The 25,599-nt window shown below is 38.7% G+C and overlaps 1 protein-coding gene across 4 annotated transcripts in view; it reads right to left on the reverse strand.

Moving 5' to 3' along the window:
• The window catches only part of LARGE1 (LARGE xylosyl- and glucuronyltransferase 1), a 306,219-nt gene that overhangs the window by 134,043 nt on the left and 146,577 nt on the right, over positions 1–25,599 (reverse strand). For all 4 annotated transcript variants that reach the window (XM_083859500.1, XM_083859501.1, XM_083859498.1 and 1 more), the window contains one exon: positions 16,409–16,532. In XM_083859500.1, the coding sequence (XP_083715626.1) occupies positions 16,409–16,532 (124 nt within the window). The remainder of the gene's footprint in view (positions 1–16,408; positions 16,533–25,599) is intronic.

A 25,599-nucleotide genomic window follows, 5' to 3' on the forward strand; every position in this document is an offset into this window, starting at 1 on the left:
GAACCATCTGGGCTACAAAAAGTGCTCCTTTTTCAGCATGGTAAGATGGAGTTTTGTCTGATAAAGTCTTTTCCCTGGCAGCATGTCCTTAAAGACTTTACCGTGGTAAAAATGCACCCTTCAATACTGTATTGATTTTGTCACTACATTCACTGGATTTTCTAGGTATGCTTGAGGAAAAAAAAAATCAATCAAAATAATCCAGAGCTATGACACAGTATCCCCTTCCCCAGTCCAAATCAAACCCTTGCTTCTCAGCTGACTCCACAAAAGCACCACCAAGGTGAGTGCCTTGCAGGAGCCTGTAGGTCAGGCTGGCTGGAGTGATGCACCAGGCAGAGAATCAGCAGCCCTGGAGGCACAAGGTGCCACTTGCATGCCTCCTCTCCCACCTCAGAGGTGGGCTCATAAATGGGATCAAACAGAACCCAATTCCATCACCATCCAGACTCAATGGCTGCAGACTCCCTGTTCTGAGGGAACAGCCAGCAGCAAATAGAAGAACTAAAAAAACAGAAAAGGTGGAGGGAAGTAGAAAATGCACTCTATATATTTTGCCTCTCCAGAGCCTTCAAGACAGGTTTTACCATAAAAAATAGCTGGCATCTAGAACAGACATTAAAATAAAGAGGAATGTGAATCAGGTTTTGTAACAAATTACTCAATGGAAACATGGATATCCAGAAGTATTCGGCATCTACTTGCTCTTAACCAACTCAACATACGCACCATCCTCCTTGAAAACTGCATCAGTCAGATGATGAACTTCGAAGTCTTAAAAGAAGGCAAACAGAGCAAAAATTCCAGGCCACAGTAAAAACACAGAGTGATTTAAATCTGCACAAGCTGTAGCTGAATTGTATTTGCCACTGATCTGAAAACCAGTGCAATCTACATGGTGAAAGAATTTCCAGCAGGAGGTATGTCTGTGAAGGGAAACGAGCCAAAATCTTCTGTAGTTGTTGGCTTCAGGCAGCCCTTACAAATGTCCCAGGCATGGGAAACTACCCTGAAATTCTGATGTGTGAATCAGGTAATACAAATTTTTATTTCCTCAGATTGGATAAATAATTTTCTAGATGCAGCTGACAACTTGTTTTCACAGCTTTTTCAGTATCTGCTTAGTGCTTTGCTGCTACTATAAACACTACAAGTAGCAAGATACTGTTTTTTAAATATGGGGCCTTCATTTAAGACAAAGCTAACAGAACTGGGGCTTTCACGTCACTTCTGAATTGAAGGAAAATACTGCCACCACTTTCATGATGATCATATCTTGTGATTTGCAACATAAAGCATAAAACAAGGGGGTAAACAAACAGTATTGATTGCCTGGCACAGGAGAGGAAGTTTTCTTGATGCACGATTTTTCTCATCACTGTTTTTCCCACAGGTAGAATTTCATCCTGCTATGAATATATGGCATACCTCTTCCCATATTACAATGTAACTCATTGTAAATGAGTTACAATTCCAGCAGCACTAGCACCGCTCAGGGTTAGTTCCAGGATAATCCTTCCCATTTTACATTGACTATACCTCACAATGTCTAAGGTCTTTGCAGGGACACGTGACTGATCCCCTTTCTCACTCTCTTGCTTCCAGGAGAGCACAGACCTTGTTGCAGAGACTGGATTAACTGAATCACTATGGAAGGAAACACATAAGTTAGCATTTAAATATGGGTAAATATTCATGCCTGTCTTTAGCACATTCCTTTTCTACAGATAACCATAATAATAGAAAAAACAATCTAGATTGAGAAATTCCAAGTCATCAAAGATCCTGAGAGGAAGATTACTGTCACCACTTGTTACGGATTTCCTCAGGAAAGGAGGGCATGATGTGTATTTAGACCTTCTTGAATTACCCTAACTGAGGCCTGGTTGAGGCCTAGCTGAAGCCTAGCTGGGGCCCAAGGCCTATGACACAGCAAAAATTTCTCAGTTAGTTGTGGCATAGTTAGAATTAGGTATTAAGGTGTTTGGGAAAGATAATAGGGTGTTGAAGGTCACTGAATAGAATTGTTAGTATGCAGGTGTTAGCCACCTTAAGAGTAAACCAAACAATGTGTGTTTACATTCCTTCCTCTGCTGTGTGCCAATGAAAAGGTTGTTACATGTATAAACAATGTAGAATAGTATATAAGTTGCTACACTGCACGTAATAAAGGGACTTCATAGAATTAACCATATTGGTTGTGTCTACATCTGTCTCAGTCCAACCCTCTCTTACCGGCATCCCTGGCTTCTACCAGCAATAGTTTTCTCAGAATGAATGCCAAAAGGAATCTCCTTGCATCTCACCTTCAGAAAATCACTGCCTTTGCTCCATCCTTGTCAGGCATCCAGCAAACCTTAACAGAAGAGCCTTATTTAAACAAAACCAGACTCTTCTATTAATGTTTGCTGGATAACTTCTAACTTCCATACTGAATTTACTTTTTTCCTGGCTGATTCACAGGTTTTGATTGTACTGGTATTCCACCCCCATAACAAGTCCTTACTATTTATATGAATGGTTGCCAAGGAAACCAAAAATCCCACAAAGCTGGGTAACTTTTCTAGATTCAGAATTTCTGGTTTCTGAGTATTTTAAGAAATAATAACTTGCTCTAAGAAACAACTGTAAAGAGAAAGGAATTTATACATGTTTGCTAAAATAATTTTTCTATTTCTGCTGGCCTTTGTGGCTGTTCTTGCATCACAGAAGCACTGGTGACTTTAGTAGGATTCTGTCTCATCTTCCACTTTAACAAACAGATGATATCTTCCACACATGCCTGCAACAAGTCTGGATACAAATAACAGTGAGCCAAAAGGTTGAGATAGAAATGGATGATTATTTGAACCTCTGGGTCCTAGATAATGTAGAGCAAATGCAGAAACTGTGCAGCAAGCCACAGCTGGAAAGGAAGATTAGATATTAAAAAGGCAGAAAAAACAAAACCTCCAAAATCAGCATCAGCATACAGCAAAGGAAAATAACTGCAAATTAATTCTTATCTCTGTAGCAAAGTCCATAACACAGTCTGACTGATGTTGAGGACTTTTCTTCTTCTTTTTTTTTTTTTTTTATTTTCTTGCCAAATCTTTCACCAATATGCACATGCACAGAAAGGGCAGACAAGTGAGAAAAACCTGATTTAAGGATGCTTCTTCAAAACAACTTCCTTAACAACAAAATTAACTGAGGGTGCCAAAAGCTTATCCATGCTTTATATGGATGCAACTGCAGACATAAAGTAAAACTGACGGCGGGGGGGAAGGGGGTTAATTTTTTTTTTTTTTTTTTTTTTTTTTTTTTTTTTTTTTTTTTTTTTTTTTTTGTCTCTGCCATTTAGGTAACAAGACATTCAGCCTTACAGCTTCTTCAGAAAAGAAAGAAAATTATCAAAACGTAATGCACCTACTGGGATTTTTAAGGACTATCTCACTCCCCTTAGGTATTTAACTGGTTTTTCTCCCACCTTATTTAGCCCCATAAAACTCAAATGGTCAGTTTCTTTTGAGTCCTTTTCTTTACTCTCATTTGAGACTTTCTAAATTTCTCCACAGTTTCTTCCTATCTCCAAAATGCTGAATGACCTCTTTGTTTTCCTCTCTTCATTTGTGCAAGATGAGACTGCAGAATGGAAAAGTCTGGCCAATCTCAATTAGTGTTGTTTCTTATTCCTTTGAGGTCTCTGGTCACAACCCCAGTTGTTTTCAGTGCAGGAATCAAGGGTGGAGGACCTAAACAAAGCTGGCACCCCGAGAGAGGTCAGTGGGAATCAGCCAAACACCAGCCTCCCAGTCCCACCTCTACAGAAGAGGGAAAAGTATAAATCTTCCCTAGAAGATAAGATAAAGCCTTTTTTCCTTTCTTCCTGTCAGTGAATGAGTGAAAAAAGACAAACAAGCTGAAGCAGATAAAATGGCAAGAAGCCAGAGCTTTCTGCTAAAAGCTGACTGACAAGTAGATCCGGCTAGAATTTGCCCAGTGGTGAAAACTCATGGCCTTTCTTGCTTCATCTGTATGGAGAGATAAGAAAGATCAATTACCCGCTTTAATTGCAAGTGAACTCAATCATGAAGCTCTCTGTGCTAATTCATCAGGGAGGATACAAATCCATGAAAATATTATCACTGTCACTTTTTTCACTTTAGTAACTATGCAAGTACATAAACACTAGCTGCAGCCATTCCATATTCTTGCACATTTCCATGCAGCTCTTGGGGTCAAAGCCCAGAGGCACACAATCTGTACTTTGCATGATGTCAGGATAACAAACAGGAGTCATAAAGATACACTGTCCAGATTAAAAAGCAACATTATGTCCTGCATAAACAGTGTTTTGTTGGATAGACAACAGCTGCAACACAGTGACAAAAATTTATCTGAACTGGGATTCTTTCCCTATCGAAAAATCCTTTTTTAAGGATAATGAAAGCAGGTTGCAGAACAGTGACTGTGACTATTGCTAAACAAATAATGCCTGGTAAGAGATTTCTGGTCTAAAAGACTAGTTACCATGTGCAAAAAATTCCCAGCCAAACACCAAGAATGTTGAGGGAATTACTTTCCACCCTTTTAAGCCTTAAAGATCCCCATCCATTTTGTATCCATACAAAACAGTATTCGACAGCCAGAGTTGTAAAATAAAGAATCATAGAATCATAGACTACTTCAAGTTAGATGGGATCCTTAAGAATCACTGAGTGCAACTCCATGCTCCTCAAAGGACTACCTAAAACTAAACCATATGACTAACAGGCTTGTCCATGGTCAGGCTTGGAGTCATGACCAGAGTTCAAAAGCTGTGTGACATGACCCTGGGGAGCCTGTTCCAGTGACCGACTACTCCCAATGAATAACTTTCCTGATGTCCCATGATGGTTTGTGGAAAGGATGTGGGAATGCAGCTTCCACCAGATCTCTGATATCCTAATAGAAAGTCAAAACATAGCAAATATCTATGAGAAAAACGATCCATTCTTCTATTCAGAAGAAAATCTCTACCTACTATCGGGCATCTCACCAGTAAAATCACTTTCTGCAGACCTAAACTTTTACTGTTTCTGCTTAAAGAGTAAGAGTAGTAGAACTTCAACAGCTGAAAATGCTGCACCAAAAAAGGCCACTAGTTGTTGGAACACACATCCAACTAGTGGAATAAATTCTATATCCCATCAAGAACTCTTACGTCTCTTACTTTCACCAAAAGCAAAGAATTTGCAGGAAAACAAATCATTCTCCTCTCCACCCTGCAGAGTTGGTAGCCAGGTGAGTGGAATTTCTTATATTGCAATTATTGCTTCATGAGAACAAAAATTACATGAAGCAGTGTTCTTTTCTCCAGTCCTAAGTATTATAATATACTAAAACTCCTGGAGAATAAAATACTCCAGGAATACATCTAGAATAAAAAGAATAATAAAGGATAAAGGTACAATTAGGAACAAGCAAAACTAGCAGCTTAGTGCAAGAAGCAGTGAATATGACAGGGGGCAAAAAAGAGTTATTTTTCTTTGTTATTAGAAAGAGTTACGATGTCTCTCAAACAATGCAGCACTGATTAGAGAAACAATCTGAAGAAAATAAAGACATTGGGAAAAAGACTCCTTCAAAAGCAAGAAACATTGAAGTTCATGACATCAGTTTAGTTAATTGCCCTCCTTCTGATTAAATATCATCAAATACTTCAGATAGCAGTGAGTTTGCAAATGAATAGGGTTTAAATGAAGTGTCCATGTAGCAGGCATGTAACTCTTACAACTTCTTGAAACATCTGTTTGAGGGCTAAGACTACCAGTGGCACCCTAATTCCATATTATCTTGTAGTTTCACCCTAAAGAACATCAGATAAAATTACAATCCGACAAGTGAACGCAGGTCCCAAATGTCTCATTAAAACAATACAGATGGAACTATTTTATAGGCTTTCATCTGTGTCAGCTAAAAACTGTGGAATCCGTTCAGCTGTGAAAGGGGTCGAATATGAAGTAATGGAGGAGTATATGGGAAAATTACCAGGGGATCAAAATACTAGTTAGTTTTCATCTTTTTTTCTGAAAGGGTGAGACCTAGACACCATCAACTTAATCTCAAAGAATGAAACTTCCACAGGACTAAATCATCTGATATGAAAAGAGGCAGCTCTACTACAAGAAATGAGTCAAGTCAAATTACCATCAGTGGGATCCCATTAATAACCTTACTATGTATCTTAAAAAATGAAATCTTGTAGGACTGTGGATTGACCTGAAAGTGATAACTCCACTAACAGAACCAAAATTTCTCAATTTAGAAGTTCAGATGTTCTCATACTAGGTTGACTCAAAAAGAGGTAATGTCAATGGCACTCCATTAACAATGTTATTACAGATCCACTCCCCCTCCCCCATCGTCTTTAAAGCAAGTAATGAGACTAAAAGCAGCCTGGACGCCCTTACCTGGACTGAGATGGTTTCAGAAGACCTATAACAAGAGTGACTTCAGCATGAGTTTGTGCTGTGCCAGGCACACAGCACGACTGTCATTTTAAGTGCTGTGAAAACACATGTCACACAAAAAGGTGTGCCCAGACAAGGTGAACGTAATTTTTCTCCACAAGAATGACTATTTAAGCCCAAGTCCTTCAGAATATTTTGTGCCTAGAGTGCCTGCTGAACTGCTCCATGGGAGGTAGCTCACATCTGATCTACTGCCTAACAATTCCCTGAATATCAGTTGTTTCTCAGAAATAAGCCAAGACCACATACTTTACAAATGAGGAAATCTAACCATTTCTGCTCTCTGGCTGTGAATTAAGAATGTTCTTGGAGTCCTTGCAGCCTCTATGTTTTTCAGCTTATCGATCAGAGATGGAAATACATATAATTCAGTTCTTTATAAATCTAGAAGCAGAGTTCACTAAACATTTTGATAAAATGTTCACATCAATACTGATCCTGACTAGGAATGCCTTGAGCAGTCACTGCTGATCTTCTGTAAGTAATCGAATGCCCTTTGACAGGGAGGTGTTCATGTGAGCAAATGAAAAGCCATTAAGATCTAAGACCATCTAACTCTAGTCATTATATGCCTACCTAGGTTTTTACCTGCAGGTAAAAGAAAGAAATGGTGATGGAGCACAGGATGATCATTAACTCCCCCCAGCAAGTCCAGGGAATATACAATCTATACTCCTCATGCAGATCAAGCTATTCAAATATTTTCTGTAAATCCAGTATTAGGACAGCAAAATGCTCTCATTTCTCATAGGCAGATGATAATATTCTGAGACAGCAGTTGTAATGAGAATACATGGAACAAGTGAGAGCTACTGAAGTTAGATAGAGACATTGTGTCATTTTCAGGCTTTTCCAGGGCACGCTTTTTAAATTTTTGTCAAACTATAGTTTTGGAATAATTTTGAATAATTTTTTGAATAATTTTTGGAAAATCTCATGTGCAGTTATTCATCTTTTTCTCATTCTCTGCTAAAATTGCCTTCCCTAGAGGTGCAGCACATGTTGCTGCAATGAGCAATGTTTAAGAAGCTGAATGCAAAACAAAATTTCTTGCTGCTGAAATGTCAGTCGGCTACTATGATACAAATGTTAAGTGGAAGAGAGTTGGCTCTTTAGTCCTCACTCCACATATGTTACAAAGAGCAGCTGCTTCGTCTTCCTGGTGGACATAGAAGAGAACAACTGTACTGCTTTTCCCTAGAATCAAGAAAAAGATGGAGCTACAGAGGCCCACAGCAATTAGAACTAAATTATAAAACCACCAAAGAACTCCAATGTTTTTTCAAAGCATCATCAACACTAGGAAAGTACAAGGGGTTTACAAAGTCACACATGAGGCTTTCTTCTGGAATAGTACTAGAAGCACTGCACAGTGTAATACAGAAGGCAGACTAGGAGACCCTTGAAAGAGGCCCAGGAAATAATGCACCTTCTTGCATCACACTGGGCTTCATCTCAATATCCCAAACTTTAACAGTTCTAAAACTCAATTTAACCGATTATATTTGTAAATCTGAAGAGGAACTACATAAAAATCTGCCAGAAACTACTCCATGTTCAGTATCTTGAGTATCTTGCCTCCCTCCACAGAATCAGAAGTGACATTCCTCATGAAAGCTACATGCCACTAAACAGATGACAACTGCTAAGTCAAAAAGGCACTACAAGTCCCATTATCATGACTAATTTCTGACTATCCTCAGTGATTCCCATGGCACTTCTTTCCGACCATCTATTTACAATAGGTAGAAATATAAGACCCAGTCTGATTTTATGTAAAATTACTTTCTTCATATTCTAGGTCTGAATAATAACAGAAAACACATCTAAATAACAGTCTCTAATGTTGCATGACGCTTTTTTTTTTTTTTTTTTTTTTTTTAGAAGAAGAAGGACTGGGAGGGCAGAGGAAGTACTGCTTAGGCTACTAAGGATAGATTCTGACCTCTTCACAAAGGTTCCAGTGTGCTGGGGAATTTGAATTGCCATCTGTTTCTTGGTGGATACTAATTTCCTCCCAAACAGTCTGAAGGAAAGTATCTTGGCTTACTAAACTAGGTCCGTTAATTTCCAGTTATCTGTACTGAAAACCATGGATAAAAGACCCTGTTCTTAGCATGGTAGTGCTGTGTCACAGCCACAAGCATATTTTATCACCTGAGACTTCAGGCCTGTAATATTCAATATGTCCATTAGCAAATACACAAAATCTCAACTGAAAGTAGAAATTCAAGTCTAAAACTAGGTCACACAAGTCATAAAAATCTGTAAAATGTTTTGATTATAGTCTTAGTTTTCCAAAATCTTGAATTTCTATATTTTAAAAAATATAAAGAGAAGGGGAAAGGGCAGGAAGAAACAGCAGTCTATGCCTATTATTTAACTGATGTTGTAATTCTCCGGGGGAATAGTTTTTCCCCCCAGTGTTGGAGTCCAGGGCATCCCTCTGGGTGCCTTGGATGGTCACGGACCTTGGTAGAGAGGCCTGGGACCTGAGAAAGAGGGTCTGGGGTCTGTGCAGGGGGGTTTGCCTGGCACAGAGCCCAGGAAGACACAGTCTTTGATTTTGGTCCATGCGAAAAACTTCCAAGCAGAGAAGAATTGCAAGTCATAAATGTGTAACAGATAGCAGTGTAATTAATCACCAGGTAGAAAGTTTTGTAGTTTTGGGATTTTTAGAATGTAGATGCAAGGGGACAAGATGGAGGAATTTGGAGGGAACCCTGAGTTCTTCTTCTTCTCCCTTGGCATCCATCTTCTGCAGTGATGTGGGCACAAAGTAGTTTCAGTGATTAGGTCAAAGTAGAAATGACCCTTCATGTATAGGTGATAGACATTGGCACAAAATGGTAAATAACAGCCACGTAGTTATCTGTATAAAAGCAGAGTGACCTCCCATCACGGGGGGAGTCACATCGTGTCCGAGCTGCTGTGAACATCTTGGCCAGACACAGAGAATTGTAAGATAAGAAATTAATAAACAATGCGAGAAACCAAGAAAACCAAGACCTTGAGATTCCACATCATTCTCGTGCCGAGCCCAGACTCAGACTCAAATCCTTCAGAGGTTGGAGAGGGAAAAACACTCCCTTGAACCAACTCAAACCACCAGCCCTGGAATCTTGGGCAGAGAAAACCATAAATCCCGAGACCCTGGAACCCCTGGAACCTCCTAACCATATAGTTAACCCTTCCTTCCTTCCTTCCTTTCTCTTCCTAATTGGCTGGGGTCCAGCCATTCCTTCCTGTGAAGAAAATTATATAAACCTCTGCTTTTTCTTGTTCTCTCTTTCCCCCCTGGAAGTCTTGAAGAATAAACGCCTGGGACAAAGGTCCTGGGAAAGAGCCTCTTCTGATATCTTCTGTCTAGCTCCTGGTATATTTCCCTCCAAAGCCTCCTAAAGACTGAGCAGCCAGAGCCCCCTGGGAGGCCGGCGGAGGGCTAATTATATCACACTGACATGTGTAGTAGGCCAGTTTACAGAAAGACAAAAGCTGGTGAAAGGCAGGAGCATTGCAAGCCCCGTATAACGTGACAGTTTTAGATCAAAACCTCAGTGCCATAGAAACACTTTAACTGAATACTTACTGCTTCGTAAATGAATGTAAACATAAACAGATGCTGTGTTTCTCTGTATTGCATTAATAGCAATTAGATCTTGCATATGAAGTGGAAAAGAAATGAAAACAGTGTACTTCTGCTTTAAAACTTTGTGTGTTTGCCTTTGAGGCACGCAGTGAACTACTTAACAGATAAACAACCCTACACTGCCTTTAACAATATATAATCTGCATCCAGTGCAATGCAAATACAGCCAAACCCTTACAATCCATGATAGTTCAGGGGTCAGTCACTATTGCTGTGAGGTTGTTATGGCTGGCTGCAACATCCAGTAGAACTTCTGGACTAGAAAGATGGTGGAAGGCAGGAGAATGCTTACCAATTTTATTAGTCAAGGTTTTATCAATACTGCTTATGGTCCTTCTGAGCTTGTCTCTCTGGCTAGCTCTGCTCCTCAGATACCATATAAACAAGTTAATCCTTTGGGTCCAGATTTCAGACAGAGATGTGACCTTGCTTGGAAGAAAGGAGCAGCTCACACTTGGTGGTACTTAGGAAGGTGTTTATTCAGGGCGAAGGCCCAGGTGGTCAAAGCGTGAGTGTGTGAGTGTGAGTGAATCTTTTTGGCTCTTACTTGCTTTTATGAACAGGGGCGTTACTGATGGAAATGAGGGGGAGTGACTTAGGTACAGGGGGGTTTGACATTGCCATTTAGGGGCAAAAGGGATATGGAGATACCTGAAGCCTTGGCCAAACCACATGGCTCAGCCAGGGCTATCAAGCACCAGAGAGTGTCCATGATAAGATACAGCAGGTATAGAATGGACTGGGCCACAGCTATTAAGGAGATACAATAGGGGGAGCCAGGCCTATTATCTAGCTAACGACAGTGATTAAGGAAAGCGGGGTGGGGGTGGATGAACACTTACAGAAACTGGGATACAAAAATTATACAGAAATTTAGAAAACCCAAAATGCACACCGCAACAACTGCTATCATTGTCACACTCTTAAATTGATGTGCAGAACACCAAGCCAATAATCTGTTCATCAAATACACTCTCACATCTTCCCACCTGCCAATCAGAATCCCTCTCTCCCATGCTCAGCAGGTGGTAGCTGCCATTCTGTTAGAAGTATTTTTTCATCATGGTTACAAAATTGGTACATGGCAATATTACAATACATACAGCCTACCACTACTGTCATTCCGTGGAAGAGCTTCTGCTGGTATCCAAGGATTTCATGGCATTTGAGTTGCTTTTGGTGCAATTTGCTGCAAAGAGACTCACGTACTGAGCATACTTTAAAACAGCTAACATTGAGATTTTGACTTAAAATAATTTTTGCATGGACAATACAATGTGCCAGACAGGACGTTTGCTGTCTAAATGGTAAAGGGAGTCTCCATAGCAAGGGTTCTTACAGGGTCATCTTAGCTGGATTAGGTGAGATTCCCTAGAAGAGGTTTCTATACAATTTTTGTAACCAAGCTGGCCCATGGTTGTCCTACCTGACCATTGCAAGATATGTATAATGTGTTATTATAGATCACCTTAATCTATGTACAAAACATTTCCTAACTACCTGAAGTATGTACAAAAGACTGTCCTACATGATCATTTCTACACATGCAGGAACTGTTGCTATTGATTGTCTTACTCTTGTACAATTAATTAACTTTGCAGCAGGAGGTGTCTGTGAATATTTGGGACAGCCAGATTCTTTGCCCAGGATGTTAATCGACATGCTTAAGCATACAAATTGGTCTAGGCACAGCAGGGTCTGCTTGGGAAGTCTCAAGAACTGTCTGAAATTCCCGCTGGGACCGCTCCTGTAACAAGCTGTCAAATACTTCTTGTGCCAGCAGTTCCATCAATCACCTGGTTTCAACTTGGGCTGCCATCTCAAAACAGTCCTTTATCTCATCTGTGCAGACAACAAGCCTGGAAGTTCCTGGACCACTGTGGGAATGTAAGTCCACTGGGGGTGCACACAGGCACAGCCCTGAGAGCCAGCTACATTACAACCATAATTAAAGAATTAAAATTTATTTCTCTGCTTAAATCTCATAGACCTTGCCCATTAGCTCAGTTGGCTAGAGCATGGTGCTAATAACAGCAAGGTCATGGGTTCAATCTGTCTGTGGACCCTACACTTAAGAGCTGGACTCAATGATCCTTGTGGGTCCCTTCTAATACCAATATCTGACCTAGTGAACTATCTTCAAAGTTCAGATGAAAGTGGCTAAGAAGTAACTAATTTACTGAAGTAAATGCCCAAAGATAGGTGATCTTTATGCCATGCATTATCTGAGTTTGGTTGTGCTGGATCAGACCATTGATTTTGACTGAATGGACAGACGTCAACAGTTCTGATAGGAAATCACCTAATGCAGTACTGGTACTCAGATTTGTGGTCCATTGTTTCTGGGAGCAGTAAAAGCTGGAATATTGTCCATCTATATAGCAAAGAATGGATCTTTTCATATTTCCCTTTCAGATCAAATATTCATCTACTACAAAAACCTATTCACCATCCCTTCAAGTTCATAAATGATTTGCAGCACATGTGAGCTAAACTATTTAAAGGAGATAGCTTTTCTGCTCTAACAGTGATGAAGAGACTGTATCTGGACCATTTACTCACAGCAGAGCAGGCAACTGCTCATTCTGCATTCTGCCTTCTTCAGTTCACCTGATGTTGTCATCAGTGTGTCAGGCAACATCTGGGAAAATCAACTCACCTCATCTGTATTCCACCCATCATATACAGTACTGCCTTAGCAGCTGTTCCTTCTGCTCTGGGGCAGTGCAGATCATAATGGATTTAATGCCTGTATTTCCCTGTGAGTGAACTGACATGAGATTCCATGTTTAACAATGAAGCATAGAAGCCAAGTGCCCAAGTTGCATGCCTTCAATAGTTTCTTCTGGAGTTTCTTCATGTAAGGCTGAACTGAAAAACCCACAATACCCAGGCAGCCTGATATTTGCAAATCGCTGCTGTAATAGATTAATGTTTCACAGGGTTTTTTTTTTTCTTTTATTTAATGTTCAAAGAAGACCATTTTCAGTTTCCAGTTATTTTGTGGGATGCATTGCTGTAATAGATACATCTACTGCCCTAGGACCAAAGCTGACTAACACAACTAAAGCAATCACATAAAGTGAATTTGTACTGCCAAATAACTTTCCAGTTTGCAGTCTCAGCCATATGTCACCACATAAATTTGGAAGAGTTATGTGTGGGCCATACTGAGTAGAGCAAGAATCATTATCAGTAGCCCACACTTCAAGGATGCTTATTGCTGATTACTAACTGCACATAGCAAGTTTAGTTAATGGGAGAGAGTTCACAATCTGAACAGCTTGTAAGTTGAGGGAGAGCCTTTAAGCACCCATCTCTCTCCCTTGAGGTTATTGGCAAGGCAGTGGGGAGAGGCCAACTTATGCTGGGGAAGGTTACAAGAATCTTAGTAGATCTGTCTGTCAAAATCTTCAAACTAACTGTAAAGAAATACATCCAGCAAGCTGCCATCTTGACTGTGTCTGACCCTTTTCCTGGAAATACTGTTATTACTGCTCAGTTAAGTCTTCACCTCTTCTGTCCCATCCCCTCATGTGCCCCAAGCAAAGATACACTTTCCCCTGGACATTTTTTCCTGTGCTCCATCCCTCTTCTAAGCAGGCTGCTGGTAATTTGGCAGCACTTGCTTCCAGGGAGAGAATGAACCTAGTCTCTTTGTGGTGCAACAGGAATGGGAACAGCTGTATCATCCTGAAAAAGGAAAAATAAGTCTTCTCTAAAATCTAAACGTAACATCTGACATGCTTAATTCACAGCAGCAAAGTAGATATGTTGGTTTGCTGGACCTAGAAATTCTGATATAACCCATGGTACCTTGTCTTCCCTTTCTTGCTGTCCAGTGTCCAGTTTTCCTCTAAAACCTGTGAGAAAACAACAGCCACAGCCAAGACCAAATTTCTATGCCTTTCTTCAGGACACTGGTTGCTCTAACTCTAAGCTAAACAGCATGTACTTTAAAAGCTGCAGGATATGTTAAGAAACATTGCCAAATACCAAATATTTTAGTCTCCAAATTCTGCCTTTTAAAAAATTAATACAGTACTGGAAAGTGTTGTCTGAATTCTAAATAGCTACTTGAAAACAAAAAAGCATCTATACTATTTATGGAGGATCTAGTATTATGTGCTCCCTTCCACTGTTTGAGCAGGAACAGAAGCAGAAGCAGGACTTTTCCCAGGACTTAAGGGCTTAATTAACATGCTAGCTCCCGCTGCATTAGAAGAAGGAGGCTATAAGCTCATACATATCCAATGAAAAAAACCCAAACATGAAATGAAATGTTTTCTGTAGCTGCTAAATGTGTTCCAAAACAACTGAACATTGGTCAGTGAAAGCTAAGCGGAAAGTTCTCATGATATTACTCAGTCTAAACCCTTTTAAAAGTCAGAAATTGGTATTGATTACAGGTTTAAAAAAGAACTGCAGAGGGTCATTTAAACTGAAACACAGCATACACTGTAACAGTGAATCCATAGATCATTTCAGAGAAAGACAGGCTTTCTAGTAAACATCCAGCATCAGCTCTATGTTTTCTTAACACCAGGCAGCATAATATAGCTCCCAAGAGTGCAGGTGAAATACGTGAACCCAAATCACTTATTTAATTCTCTCTAGGGGCTACATAAGAAAAAAATGAGATGAGCTCCTACAGCTGTCTGTAAACAGCTCCTCTGTCATCTTTGCTAAAACCTGCAGAATGATCTGGATATGAACCAGCTTCATTCCTGGCTTTTTAAAACTGTTTATATTTATAACTCTTCTCTCCTTTGGCACTGTCTGTCACATTCTCCTATGCTCACTATAATATACTGTGGTTTTTTTGGCAACTGATATCAGGGAAATTGCTTGGTATAGAGAATGATGAGCTCTGAACAAGAGGGGTAAACCTGGAAAGACCTATTTATGCATCAATACCTGCATCCAGCTAGAACGTGGTCCTCAACCTAAAAGCCTATGGGTTACATGCAAGATAGTCTACTCTTGATTTAGGTCACCAGTCATATAAAAAATTAAGGCTGAGTGAAGAGGGAGGGACAAAACAATTTTGCTCTGTAGCCTCATATCTGCTCAGTGTTTTGCCTATAAATCAGAAATTTAGGGATCACTGAAGTAAGCTCTCTTGGTTATTATTTAGATAACTAGATTAACTAGATTGAACCATACTCAAATGACCAGAAGGAAAACATTGAGAGGTCTGCCTTACCCAGATGAGAGGCTAATTAAAACCCCTACAATTTGCAGAAAAGCACATGTAACATAGACATGTACAAGATTTATAAGAACAAACCTCCTCCTTGCTATGAAGCTATAAAGAACAGAAGGAAGATCTCTGGCTAATTAGGTTATTATCAGCTTATGGCTTCATGTAGAAGAACCAATGAAAAATAAAACCAGAAACAAATATTTTTCTCAAGAATTGCTTTTTTCTCTTTTCCATCTCACTCTAAAGGTTTCTGAATTCAATATTTCACAACGTGGTGTGCTTTCAATTTCCCCCTTAAAAAGTACACCAATTTGCTAAATTTTGGTTTTTTCCTTGTTTCAGGGCGCTGTTTGGAACAGTCTGGTAAGTCATACAAATTACTGCCACCAACTTCAAATGCTAAAATCTGAATACTTCATTCTACCTCCACAGGTAAAGGACATACAGCTCAAAATCAATGCAGTGCCTTCATGTTCTGACAAATTTTTCAACTATGAAAGGATAATAACTTTGAGTAAGCAATTTTTCCCCCCATTGACTGAACTCTTTTCATATTCATTCCTTTTGGAAGGGCATCCAGATTAAAAAGGTAGCCATTGTACTAATGCTACCTCATCAAAGTGTGTGTACTTAGGGTTTTCACACACCTGTGCTTGAGGAATGCAGGGCAGTTGAGTGTTTCCAGTAACAGACTTGGACTTATTGAGCAAGATACTTAAGATTCCATAATTGCTACTAGGAAGAAGTATTCTTGGAAAACCATAATGTGATCAGATGGACAGCCAGAATCCTATTGCTAGCAGGTAAACTTCTAAGCTGCTAAACAAAATATTTAATTAGCTGCTCTCATTCCAGAGCAACTGCACTGATTTTAGCCATTTAGCATCTTCTTGTTAAGTGTAATTGGGGTTACAATCATGTCAGAATTAGTTGTCATCAGGGAGAATATTTTTAGGCAGCAGAATTCCCCTGCAATTCACCAGTCAAGGGAGATGAGGAACAAAGGGATGACATCAAATCAGAAGTATATGACTGACACCTGCATCTATCTGTCTTTACCTTGAGCTCATCTGCATCATAGAAGTCTATACGCACAGCAGGGACCATCCATGTCTGGAACAGAGTTGCCAGGATCTGTTTGGCAATTGCATCTGCGATGAGGTGAAAGTGGAGTGGGTTTCGCCTGATATGAGAAGGGAGAGAAACGTGTTAGTTCAAAGGTTTCTAATTCCTGTTCTTAAAGGACAATATCAGAATTTACAAAGCTTTATCTAATGTGTCTAGGATGTTGAGTTTTGAGTGTGCAGCATGTCTGGTGGCATCCTGCTCTGTAGCCAAAGTGCTGAGACACAATTTGAATACATGTGACTGCAATAAAATACTCAATCAGTTTCTGGGTGGATATGAACATACAGATCCTCTGACTTCAGCAGAATGTGATGATTCGTAACAGCTAAGAGTCTTGTCCCTTGTACCAGCTCCTTAAAATAAGACCAAGTTAATATCCCTTTGGGGACTTGAGCTCTGGTAGTGATTGTTTCAGTTTCTAGGTGAACCTGGTAATTTATCTTTGTGGTAAGAACAGTATCTGTGGAGAAATAAGGGTGCAAGGAAGGTTAAAAAGTAACAATTTGAATGAGATGAAATTCTGGAACCCTTGAGTTTACTTAGAACTTTTCTACAAAGCAAACTTGAGGAATCAACAGTTCCCATAGGAACCCAAAATTATATGTTTCAGGGGAGTGCCTTCTAGCTATTCATTGGCATAATGAATGGAATGGAGATTGCAAAACTCACCACATCCTTTTTACTAAGCGGAGGAATCATTAAAGAAAGGTAGAAAGAAAGGAAACATTTTACTTCAAAACACCAGATCTGGGTTCACCTCTGTAGTTACAGGACTTGGGCTAACTGAAAAGCTTCAAAACACGATGGGTGAAGCCAGTATCAGCAACGGTGGCAAATTCTGAAAAAGTGTATGGATTTTTCTATACCAAAAACTTAGACATCATAAATATCTTGTTTAATTTCCTCAACATCCATCTCTTTCTGGGAGACAATAAGAAAATCTTCTGAGGTAGGAAACCTACCAGTTGAAGTTAGTCACAAACTGTAGTCCTCCATGTTTACCCCTAGCTTAGCAACTTTCCCTGTCAGCAGAAAAGGACAGACTTTGAAAAAAACCACTAAGAAGACAAATGATTTATTTAGACTTTAGCATGGGATCAACCTTTCTTTGATCACTATAGTGGAATAGTGAATTCTCATTTCTATGGAATTTGTAAAGCTAAATAAGTGTACTTGTTAATTGGTGTTTTTCATCTAACAAGAGAAGTATTTAGTTTCAGATGTTGATGAAAGTGGAAGATGAGTGACGCTACTACATTCTTCAGAATGAGAATGAGAAGTGAGGAAATCTATGTTAGTTCAGGCCAATATACTTCCATTACATTTTTGGGCTTAGCCCAAAAAAAGAAAGCTATTTTCTTCTCCATTTTCTAGATTAATGAAAAATGTGTGACTTACTCTTTAATGTTTCTCTTCTAGCTTTAATGAGTAATGCTGCTTCCCACTGAACAAAGTACTCAGGAAAATGTAAAAATACATATCATAACAGTTCATAGTATTTTAACAGACTTCTCAGCAGAAAGAGGAGATTATTGTGAGAAGCAATGTTTGACTGGATTTTGCAGTGTCAAAAATACTGCACCTAAGATCCAACTGAGCAACCAGGGCTGCCAGTGAAGCTGCTGCACTGGCTTCAAGGACACTGTGGATCACATTATGTGCTTACAGGAAAAGCAAAAAAGGGCTGGGTAGAAGCCTTATATATGAGATAATCATGATGGCAGAATAAACCCACAGGTGATCTGCCCTAAACAATATCCAAAACACTAAGCCACAACAGGCTTTTCAAAGGACAAAGGTCTTTCCATCTCCAGCTTGCCCTGCAGGGAGGAGGGGAGATGTACACGCATAAGCTGCCAGCAGCTGAGTGTCCCATTACCAAGCTAAAGGGATCACAGCAATTATATCTGCTTCACCAGCCCATCAGGAAAGTAGAAGAGGACACCCTGGCTCATGCAGATTCCACAGTAACCAGGCATCTTGCCAAGAAAAAATCAGGAAATACCAGTGATCAGCAACTACATCTCATTAGTAGAGACAAGGCCAAGAGAAACAAAGTACAACACCAGTGGCTTTTGGTACAGGCAAAGCAGTATCTCAAGACAAACAGATGTTCAATATCAACATACATATCCCACATAGGTCCCTCTGCTAAGCAGGGCCTGAGTCTGGATTCTGGTAAGATTATTTCCCAGCTGTTGTACTTCAGTAATTTCCTTACCCCCTTTTTTTTTTTTTTTTTTTTTTTTTTTTAAATTTTATTTTATTTTTATTCTGGGGCTATTTATCTTATATTCTAAAGTAGAATAAGAAGAGTAAAAAATTAGTTTAAAAATAAGAAAGCTCCATCTTCTTTCAAATGATCATTTAGTTAGGTGGAATTGATATAAAATATTTCAAGATGAAACATGCTACTGAAAAGAAAAAATCTGACACAAAGACACTCAGATGTTCAGTAGCAGTTTATACTTACCTGAATGACCCAGAGCGTATGAAACTTAAATGGGAACAAGTGGGTGACATTTACTTTAGTTCATCTCCTACTGGGAGAAAGAAAAAAGGATAACTGTACTCCCACACAGAAATCTCTTTCAAGTTGTTAGCCTCATGGTAAAGATTCTGCTGGAAGGAAAGTGTGTGTCAGAGGCAAAGCATATTATCACTTACAAAAATATATCCCTAAAACAGTATAGTGGCCTGATGACATTTACAACTAAATGTACATCAGCCACAGAAAATTTTACTCCAGACGAGATTTCAGTTCTGTGAATTGTGAGGTTTAGCACAGTGCTGGCAGCCAACAGTGCATAGCCTCAAAGCTGGAAGACCTTCTGAAGGTAACAGTACTAGCATACACACAGATGACATCTTTCACCTCTTCTGCTGACTGCAATATGCAAAGCCTAAAAGTTATGGACTGCTTCAAAGTGTTTAAGAAACAAGTTGAGAAGCTTGAAGATCAACCAACATTCCTTATAAAAGATACAGAAGAGATTCTGCAAGATGAGAAATCTTTCTCAAGAGATATATGAAAGGGATGCCATGATTATCTGACAACATGATTGAATCACTGGCTCTAAGAATTAGGGATGACAATCATGATATTGTAAAGGATTACACTGAAAGTTAAATTTCATTAAACTTGGACATTTTGCTCATTTTCCACTGGGCATATCAAGAGAACTAAAAAAAACACACAGAAAGGCTGGTTGTATCTTGTACTGATAGAAATCACTATAGGGACAGTGTAATGCAACTACAGAGAATAGCATGGGCCAATATATGGCAACTGTGATAAACATCTCCCAGAAAACTTACACGTTTTGGAAAATCCCCAGTATTCCTGCAAATTAATCTGTTTGGGAATAAATGTTTCTAGTATCCCAAGTTTCAGAACCCTGAGCCCCAAGTCTTCCAGATTCCTTACTGCAGAAGGAAATATTGAAACAGCCATAGTATTTCTCACAAGGTCCAGAAATACTTAATCTTATTTATGTCAATGATTTTGAACATTTGGATTTCTACCAACTACAACTTTTCACAGTTTCTGCTACATGGAAAATGCTGATGCAATAATGTCTTAATGTGGTAAAATGTAGTTCCAAAATATGGTTATTTCCCATCAAGTGGAAACTTAAGTTCTAAGTACTCTATTCAGAAAACTGCAATTCTTCATAAATTAACTTATTTCCACTTATCTTAAGATCAGAACACTATCTGACAAAGTAAACCACACGTAAAGAGCATACACATTTATTTTCCTAATTTGCTTTCCTCAAAAGTGAACAAACAGAGATTCTAGCCAAGATTTTTAAGCATGTATGCTTAAATATAGGCTCTTAGACCTAAATATAGGAGTTTGAATGAATGCCCTCATTTTCAAAATTACTGAGGTCCTATAAAGTTAGTAAAATGAAACAAATTATTTAAAAGTCAGGCTATGAATTTAGAAGTCCATTCCAAGGTACCCATTCAGCTACATTTTTCTTATCATGATGTCTTATTCTTGCATTTCAAAACTTCTTATTCTTCATCAGATTTATGATCTGCTTGCTCAAGCATTTGTGGCCCTTTCTTTTCAAATAGCCACTGCCACAGAGTTAAATACAGAAATCTAGAACTGAAAAAGGGAGTAGTGAACCAAGACTCACTCTTCCCTTCTGCACTATTCCATAGCTCAGTTGTCAGTAATTCAAAAGGCAGCTCCTTGGCTGCTTGGTTACACAGTTCTCTCTCTGCAACAGAGGAATTTTATTTTCTGAGATTATAAAAAAGGTCAGTAGTCCAGGGGGTTTATTTCCAAAACCTATACTTTATTAAGGGAAGCACAACAAGGTAGTACCTTTTATATCTGTAACAAATGGTTACAAGAACTTCAAACAGTAATTATAAAAAGCAGTTTGGGAAACTTTTTCTCCTAATGCCCATATGACAATCCCTCTCTCATATGTAAAAAAATTTATTGTGAAAATCTTCAAGATTTTTTATACCACTTTACACCCAGTATTGATGAAAATACTCCCCAAACTATTGGAGAGATTCTAAATACACTTGCTGCATCGCTCATGCATCTTCTTGTTTTCTATTAACTTACAGAATTTCTTTGGGAAGTACTATGAGATTTCATGGGCAGGTTTTTTTTAAACATTGCTTTCTCCATTATGCCTCTATTGTTAGGACAGCTAGAAGAAACAAAAAGAAGTGTGTATTATTGATGTATTTATATGGATCAGCGAAACCATGTCATGCTTTATGTTTTTTGCCAGGACAACCGCCCACAAAATAGACTGACACAGTAAAAAAGTTAGAAATGCTGACAGAGGTTTTGAATTCTCAAATTAACTCCATTAGGGCAAAGTGGTCTCAATGGAATATAGCCATTAGATTATATAAGCTTTAATTACCACCAGTGTTGACTTGTGACTCTTACTTTGAAATTACATGTCACCCTTTTAATTTAATTCAGATTTTCATTTGGTTTGCCTTATTCTACTTCTTCTAAGAAAAAATAACAAAACAAAAAAAAGCTCATTATTCATACAGCATTCTGTAACACAGTTTAATATCCTGTTCTTAAAAATGCTCAGACATACGCTTAGCTTTCAGGTTACAAGCAGCCTTTTAAAAGCGAAGAGGCAACTTCCTATTAAAAAGCATTTGTCTGGTTGTCTGGTTTTGTTTACATTCCTCACAAAGCCCCCACATTCCTATGTCACTATTGCTGTAGCATAGATGGAGAGTACAGCTGAAGAAAGAAATGCAATGACCCCTGTGAAGAAGAGGGACTGACATAGTGGGGGGGGAAAAATGGCACAAAAAACCAGCCCAGTACTTGATGGCACAAAAGAGAAGTTAATTTTTTATAGATTATCAGGCTGACCTAATTGCCAGAAACAGGCTATAATTATGTATGTTTCGTTTTTCCTTTGTTTCCAAATGAAACATAGTGTTAAGCATGTCTTCAGAAAAGATAAGAACACATTAAAAACCATTTTAGCTCTTACTCAAGTTAAGACTTAACTGAACAGAGAGAGAAAATATCTTTTCAATATGAAACTGTAATTTGTGGGCTGTTCCTGTAGCACTCTAAGGTTTACAATTTTCAGAAATGGAGTAAAACATTGAAAATCACCAATGTAATTTGGACCAATAGTGGCAAAATATTCAAGGAATATTATTGGCCATAGGAAACTGCTTAGATTTTGAAAAACAAATGCAGGTGCTTTTTAGCACTATAATCACTGTTACCAAACGTGTATTTGCACTTCATTCTGCCTATTTGAACCAATATAATTAACTTCTAGTGTTTAGTCTTTTGATTTGGAAAAAATAAAGTTAGGCTGCTCTTAGCATACAGTTATTTGAGATTGGTATTAAACTCAGAGATAATTTTTTTAGCCCTGCAATAGCTTTATAAAATCTGTCATAATTGGGAACTGGATGTGCAAGAAAGGAAAGCAGGAAAGTTGCAGAGTAGGACTGAGCATTCATTCTACATGTCTCCCTCTGTGCAGTGCTGCCAATGCATATTTATCAGACTGCAAACACTGCACTGTCCCAGCTCTGCTGATTCTCCTCCTGAGAACAGACAGTCAGTCATGCCAAACTGGGTGTTAAAAGCTGCTGGATTTTGTGGCTGAAGCATATGTTTTCGAAAGACAATACTGGAATCAAGCTTCTTTATTACTGAGAATGAAACATATTTCTGAACTATGGTGTTCTTATGTGGAATCAACCACACTACCCCTTTTCTCTCCTCTTCCCACTCTCTGGAATGTGAAGATAGATAGGGTTTCTCAAATGGTCTGAACAAGTAGCTTGCCTAAGTCTCATAATATATATATGGTATGACTCGAATCTTGGTGGAGAGCTGAAATGTTCAATATGCAGGATTTGCTGTACATTCATGCAAGAGAAAAGAGACAGCACACTCCATCTACAGAAAATCCTGTAGCTTTCATCCTTAATGACCCAGCACTCCTGCTGTTTTGTGTCTCTATCTAGCACTCTAGCTAAAGTTGGGGGTATAACAAATATGTTAATGCTCCCTGGGATTAGACTGACATAGTCTCCTTTTCTCAGAGCTTTTCTATTGGAGAAGTAGCCATTTCCTGTGGAAGCAGGGAATTTAGGTATATAGTTTTATATCAAAATGCACGCTAAAACATGTCTTAATTACTGATCTGTACAGAAATGCCAAAAGAAGGACATGACATATTCACAAATTCCAGATAGATTCATTGATATCAGTGTCTTAAAACAAACACCAAGTGAGGTACAGGAGGACACGTGAAGACATTAAGCGTGGTTGCTTTGAGGGGTCAGTTGTTTAATCAGTAGATTGGATTCAGGGTGTGTTGAAGGAAAAACAAAATCTCTACGACAATAAGTTTGGCAGCATATTTTTTCTGTTCTTGCAAAACTATATTTGAGATTGAATGTGGTGATCCTACAAATGAAGGACCAATAGCCTAATTTAGGGATTAGGATAGCAAACTTCCTGTTAAGCAAACTTCTCCATTGGAAGCATAAAGACTTTTCAACTGTCTGTTCTGCTTGCCTTGTTGGACAATGCCAGCTAGGATGCACTCCCTGATGCATATTTAGGGTAAGAAGAAGAGACGTCTCCATGCCTGTTTTCATTGAGAACCCTCATGTCAGAGGTAAACTTGATGCTGACATGAAGCACTGACTATCTGAACCAACCACTTCTGACTCTCCTAACTCAATCCTCCTAAATGCACTATCATGACCTGTCTCCATCCTTCATTCCTATAATTAAATAGGTCCTAGCAACTAAAAGAAGCCTTTCCAATCATCACCATTTCTGAAGTGCATACTGGTCTCTAAGATAACATCATTTGCACAGGGCAACCAAAGCAAGGAAACTTACTTCTAAATCAATATTCAGCTTAGTTTGTTGTTTCTTTTTGCTTATTCTGATGCTTAAGAAGCCAGTGTTTTCTAGAAGATAAAAAAGAAATGTCTGTAAGAAGCTCTGTCTCTTTTCTGAGAATATCTTGTCTTTCTAGCAAACAATTTAATGCCTAGTGAGAAAAGCTAGTTCTAGGCAGGAATGGACTTAGATTTGTCTTTAAGTATGTTCTGAGCAAACAAGGGAGATAGGTTATCTTGAATGTACTCGAGTTTCATTAGCTATACTAGACTTTATCTTGACCATCTCTGCTGAGCTCAACAAATCCTTAGAGATGAGCAGTGCAGGCCAAACAACAATATGTTCTTGACAGAGACAGAATCCATCAGACTTAGAAATACCAATATTAGTTGCCTTTTTTTGTTTAATATTTTAATTTATTATGATTTAATAATTTAATTACATGGCAGTATTGTTTATAAATTTGCTAACTGCTCAAGAGGAGTGCCTTAAGTAAAACAGGAACATTTCCTCTAAGAAACACAGAGAGAAGTTGTTTAGATCTTTGAGCTGTGAGATTCCTATTATTTGCAGAACATTTGGATATAGAGAGTTTCGAGTCTTCTCAAAATGGATGCAAGTACTAGGACAGAACAACAGGGAGAAGCAAACCACTAGGATAACTTGTGTTGCCACAAAAATACAATCTTCTAAGAAATCCCTTAGAAACAACAATTAAAATAGACAAAACCTCCCCACATCCTTGCAATATAAAGCCAGTTTATACTGAATAATTCAAACTTCTAATTGGAAATTGATATAGTTTTAACATTTAACAGAATTTTCATGTTCAGAAAAATTCTGCACAGAGAATGACATGGCACAAAGATTCATGCACAGAGAATGAGAATTTTTAGTGGATTTTTGCTTTTGTTATGTTTATTTTAGCATTGTTCTTCTGGTCCTGCCCCTCATCTAACATCAACATGCTACTTCTCAAAAGGCTTTCAAAGACTATGTGTTGATAATGGAAGCTGCTCTCATATTTTGATTAAGCAGTACTCATGGAGTATTTTTTCATACTGGACAAGGTCAGCATTTGTATTATTTTAGGAAGTTTACCAAAAATGATAAAATTATGTACTAAAACCATTATCAGGAAGTGACTACTAAGGCTTCCAGCAGGAGACTGGAGGCAAACATAAGGAGCAAAGTGTGGAAATGGAATGCCCTAGTCATGCTAAGCGCAAGAAGATATTACCACATGACATGAACAAGAGTCCTTCACCGTTGCACAAAACTGTCTTTAAATAAAGCAGCATACTGAAACTACCTCCTTAATGAGTTGTTTGTACTGTAAGCATATTTTACTAGTCTATTTGTCCTGTTTGAGTCAAACAGTCTGATCATTTTCCTCATTTTAATCCACCTTCTGCAACATTATTGGAAAGCATCTCCAAAACAGGACAATGGATATACACATATGCCCACACATAGTTCGATGTGAATTCTCTTTTTCTGGAGCTGCTGCCCATTAATGGAATTGGTTATTTTGTCTTTATTGTACATTCATGCCTCTCAACTTTGGGAGCTAACTGTCTGTTGGGGGTTGAGTTTTTTTCCTTTCCTTTTCTTTACTTTTTACTGGTGGAATTTTTCCCACTGTGTTGCTAAGAAGCACTGATGGCTGGATGCTTGAGACAGCCAGGAGGGGAAACTCTCTCACTCATTCCATCAGAGCCTTCTC

Source organism: Zosterops lateralis (genome assembly GCF_965231275.1).
Source record: "Zosterops lateralis genome assembly, chromosome: 4".
Classification (NCBI taxonomy): Eukaryota; Metazoa; Chordata; class Aves; order Passeriformes; family Zosteropidae; genus Zosterops; species Zosterops lateralis.